At 45.1% G+C, this 5,104-nt stretch overlaps 1 protein-coding gene across 1 annotated transcript in view; it reads right to left on the bottom strand.

Annotated features, from left to right (window-relative positions):
• Positions 1-819: 819 nt before the first annotated feature.
• Positions 820-5,104, bottom strand: part of SPSB1 (splA/ryanodine receptor domain and SOCS box containing 1) — a 4,837-nt gene continuing 552 nt past the window's right edge. The window contains exons 1-2 of the mRNA XM_010179910.1: positions 4,816-5,104; positions 820-1,228 (exon numbers count right to left, since the gene is read on the bottom strand). The exon at positions 4,816-5,104 is cut by the window's right edge and continues 552 nt beyond it. Of these exons, the coding sequence (XP_010178212.1) occupies positions 1,101-1,228; positions 4,816-5,104 (417 nt within the window). The 3' untranslated portion in view covers positions 820-1,100. The remainder of the gene's footprint in view (positions 1,229-4,815) is intronic.

The following is a 5,104-nucleotide window of genomic DNA, read 5'->3' as shown; positions in this document are numbered from 1 at the left end:
TCCTGCTGCATGTTTAAGTGGAGATTATGCCAGTGCTCTATGACAGCACAAAGCCTGGTTTGGATGGCTTAAAGCAGCTTAGATAAGAGAATTCCCTGGCAGAGCCATTAGAGAAACACATTAGTATGTCTCTCTAAAGCCTTCACATAGAACAGGCTATACAGAAAGCAGACCTAAGATGGCAGGACCTATTGCTGTGTAACAAATCTTAGCTCATGCAGCCTGTCTCACCCTGTTGCAGGAGAAGTTTGTCCCTTCCTTGTCCTCACATCAGCAGAGAACCCCTGATCCCAGACTAAAACCTGCAGTTTTAAGTCAGGAAGAAGAGGGCAGGTGAAGACGTAGTTTGACTGTTCAATCAACCGAGGCAAACCCACAAAGAGGAGACCGAACAGAATGGGGCAGGAGAACTGAGAAAGCAATCGCGATAAACAAGAGAGCAGGATTCACTGTCTGTGAAATAACATTAGAACATGGTGACAAGTCCTGACAGAGATAGAAACATCAGCAACATAACCACCATCTGCAAATTAAAAAGTGTCCTGGTTGAAGGGTTCTTGGTTTTGGTGTTTCAGGGCTCGGGGTTGTATTATTTTTTTATTTTTGGTTTTTAAAAACTCAGCAATTAATTCTTCCTGGTATTCCAGACTCTTCCTAACTCTGCTGACCAACCTGTGCCTTCCCACCTTTTCATTCTTAGGACCCAGTCTTAACATTTCCATTCCTAATGCCTTCCCTTCCCCCAAATTATGTTCCTCCCTTTAGCTGGCACAGAAAAAAAAAAATCACTCCTAGGCTCTACAACACAAAAGATGCAGTACAGCCTTTTCTCAGGAGAAGAGGAGAAGCTCAGAGCTTCTCTAAGTGTCCCTGTTTTAAGTGTGCTGAGGAGGTGACTTCCAAAGAACAAAACACTTGGTTGTGAAACAAGGATTACTTGAGAGCTTGCCAGTAAGGGCACATGGAGACGTAGCAATGGCAGGAATACTTTGACCGAGGAGTTCCAACAGTAGCGATGACACAAGGGTCAAGAACCCATTGCTCAGTGGATCAGCTCTGGTATTTTGCCTTGGTTCCAACTCTGTCCTTGAACATGAAGGTCATTGGTAGAGCAGGTAACTCTTGAGGGAGGCTGGCAGTGGCAGTGTAGGGATCTCGTTCAGTCTTTCTTTGCCCAGAGCAAGCCTCACAGCTCGCCGACACAAGTCCATCAAAGGCAGTGGTTCAGCTGGGAAAAGAGAGACCCAAGACATTAACATCACAACCCACAAGTTACACATGCATTTTGCCAATTCTAAAATAACCCCAGAAAAGACTGAGCAGAAGTGAACACCTAGCATGTTTACAGGACCCAAACCATTCAGTATTCGTATGTCAGCAACTCCAGCCCATCAAACACACAGGCAGAGCATGATGTTTCTGTAGAGGTTATTTAAGCCATATGTGTGCATGAATGAAAAAAATACTAGCATTCCCCAATGGAAGTTCCCCCTCTGCAACAGCACTTACTCAAGTCAGAACACATCTTCCAGCTTGTGGCTTTTACTGCTGTATCTAAAAATCTTGTAAGAGACTCACTGAAGTAAAAGACTGCAGCAAACACTGATAGCACCATGTGGCAGAGGTACCAAGAAAATACCATGATTTGTCTCTTAAATAGCAGTATAACAGCTGTCAACTCCTTCATTTGTACTACCTATTTCCCACGAAAAACAAAGCCATCCAGCATCACTACATGTACTGTGAAATTTTCCATTAGAGGATTCCCTCCTGTGTCATAAACCTGAAAAAGATAGAAGCCTTTAGCTATCTTTTTCACATCCTGTACTTACAAGCACCAAACAAGATAATACTAGTTTTTCAGGAATGGCATATGGGGCCCTTTGATGCTGCAGAGTCATTCACAGCACAGAGGGGACTAAGGTCAAAGCCAGTATTAACACATCACAGAAGGAAGACACAGATTAGTTTCTCACATCTTCTGTTGCTAGGCCTGTCAAAGCTCACCTCTTCACAGCATGCTGCTCAGGCCTAAGGGGTTTCTCCTCCCTAAGAGAAGGCTAACACAGACATCCTAAATTATGCAGATAACTGGACATCTAATAGCCAGAGGGGTCAGCATGCACCATTAGAAAGCTTCCTTTACTGATATCTTGTGTTGAACACAGACACCTAAAAACATCCACAGGACTGGAGAAGCTTGGCTGAGAAGCTGCAGTTTTCAGGATGCCAACAGCTCTAGCTTCCACTACTACAAGCCAAATTAATGACTGTTCATACAGCTGTTTTAAACAGCTGAGAGACAGGAAAAGCTTAGTTTTTCTGAGCATGGTCACATTACAGCATTTTATTTCTTCAATCAGAATTGATCCCATCAGTAAGGTGGATACAAATCCCTTCCAGATTCAAACCTAACGGCTAACAGTGAAAAGCTCAAACAGAAAAGTGTTGTCAGCAGCCTCTGATCAGGCCACTCATGGTTCTACTTTGGAAAAAAGTAAACAGTCCTACTGCTCCATGTAGAGAACACTTCCAATAAAAAGTGGAGAAAGCTAATTTTTATCTGATTTTTGGCAAAACGGATTTGTGAGCTGAGGAGAGACTTGGTAACAAAGTCAGGAAACGCATGCTTGAATTGGTCTGTCTCCTCAAGTTCGCAGCCAAAGCTGAACTAATGCCCTGTTCCCTCCCTCTCATTCCTTGCTATGGATCACAAGCTATCACCTGTTCTAGGGGAAGCTACAGAGGAATGTTTTTTCTAGCAAATCTCCAAAGTCCTCCCAGTGCTTGAAGCATTAATTATTCCTGAGGAATCAAACCTCTATCATGCCTTTTTTGCACTGAGAGCTGGGTGGAGAGCAAACAGCTTTGTCAGGGCAGTGCTGTTGCTTCCCAAGCCCCACCATTTGTCCTACTTTTTCTGTGCTTCAAGTGAAAGCACAGCTGTGCTCAAGGCCAAGGTCTTGCCTGCTCAGGACCTGCTCCAGGATTGATGCTGCCTCTTCCACAAGGACTGGTCTCTACAGCTGCACTGCACGTCTCAGCTCTGTGATGCTGCCAGAGAAGCCTCTTCCTGGCATCACTCCTTTAGCACTTCTCAACGTGGCTTACTCGTAAGCCACTGTACAAATATACCATATTCAAAGTCTGTCCCAATTCCTCTTGCTCTGTATGGAGATAGCCAGCACAGAGGCCTTGTCTAGGCTGCATCCCAGAGGACAAGGGGCCCTGACCTTCAAAGCCTATAGACATTAACATAACAAATACATTCCAGTTTAGTGGCCTTAAAAGGAGAAGATCTTCCCACAGAGAATAAGAACTTTGTCCTCTCTAGTTTGCACTGATAACTCGGTCTGACAGGAGAACTTGAGACCAAAAGAGAAAGCACACACGTATCTGACCTCCTTCCATTCACTGGAAGCACTACAATCACTGGACAGTGTTGCTATTGAATGCTCCTAAGTGGTTAGAGCCAGACACCTTCTTTCTGTCTGTGCCAAAATACAGTCCTGTCATTCCTGGCCTTATGCCCACAATTCACTCCTATGCTGAGAGCACATTACGACCAAATCCAGTACTGGATGTGGCCGTTTCCTTGCTAAGTGCAGTTCTGTGCCAACAACTGCACAGACTTGCTGGCTTTGAGGGGAGCTGCAAATTTTGGCTTTGACCCTTCAGAAGAAGCTGGTTACTGGAGCTGCTGCCTTCTGTGAGCTGTGGCGACAGTAGGAGATAGGTTTCTTTCTTTTGGTGAGAAAGCGCTCTGCCACAACCTCTCTATTTGGTCGTGCCGAGTTGAAGCGTATTTCTCAAAGCACTTGTGGATTTTACTCCTCTTTGCAAGGCTTTCCTGGTTATTCTGACAGCTGGGCTTTTCTGGTGCCCAGTGTGAACTTTATCATACCTCATCTCCCCATTGCCAGGGGTTTGCCATTGCTGTCCCAACATCAGAACATGTTCTAAGCAGAAATAAAAGAGCCCAGTATGCTACAGCCTTTGGGCAGACACTGTTCTGAAATGCAGAGGAAACGCTACTCTTTTCATATCAATACTGCCAAATTTGTTTCACTGACAGCATAAATCTAGATTTTAATCCACTTCCTTCACCTCTCTCCTCCACCCTACCCAGAGGACTGAGTCACAGTCTGGCCCAGCGGGAACTTCTGACTATGAGAGATAACAGACTGTAGCACTTTTGGACAGCCAAATTTATTACTAAGCTTAGCTGGAGATTGATGTCCCTATTAGTAAAAGGCCTGGCATGCAAGTTAAACTGGCTATAATATGCAGCCCCATGCTAGAAATAAGCACACCCTGCCCTGAAAGAAGCAGAGAAATGAGCTACTTTTTTTGAAAGATGAGACATTCCCATTTCCTTAGACAGGGACAGATCTTCCCATTCTTGCCTGCAATGGATTTTAAGAGTCCCTTCATTAGGCATTCAAGGAAGGTGATTGCCCCTCAGAGACAAGACCCCAGGATTACATTGCCAATAATGCAGCTGTCAGTCTGATGCTTTGATAGCAATATAAAAAGCTTTGTCATCTCTAGATAGAGAGCTGGTGTCACCTTCTCCCATCACACTGACTCCCCAGACCCTGCTTGCTCCCTGCAGTGTCTTGGTAACAGTACATGCGTACAGCCAGACTTTTTGAATTAGCTGTCAAGGATTCATGGCTGTACCCAGCAATCCTTGACATGAAATCCTCACCACCCTAGCAAAATAAAGACCCTTCCTGGGGAGGGTCTTGTAAGCCTGCACTCGAAAGCACACAGATCTGTGCTGCTACAACAAATACAGAGAATCATACTCACGGTCAAGTCCATTCAAGTAGCGCATCCGTATTTCACAGTGTCCCCACACTGCGCTTACCACTGGATATAGCTTTTTCCCTTTGAGTCCTCGAAATGCAACACCCATGTATTGCCCATCTACAATGAAGCTCAGCGTCCCATCGTCCATGTCCAGAACCACCAGGAAGGAGTCCGGCACAATGAAAGTTTCATCTGGTTCTAGGAAGGCAGGATAGGTTTTACTCGGCTGGTTCTTGCCATCGTGGTACAGTCTGTTGCGCCCAAGGTCCCATCCCCAGGATTCATGGTT

The sequence above is a fragment of the Mesitornis unicolor genome, unplaced genomic scaffold (assembly GCF_000695765.1).
Source record: "Mesitornis unicolor isolate BGI_N332 unplaced genomic scaffold, ASM69576v1 scaffold5752, whole genome shotgun sequence".
Lineage (NCBI taxonomy): Eukaryota > Metazoa > Chordata > Aves > Mesitornithiformes > Mesitornithidae > Mesitornis > Mesitornis unicolor.
This window is presented reverse-complemented; position numbering and strand designations above follow the sequence as displayed.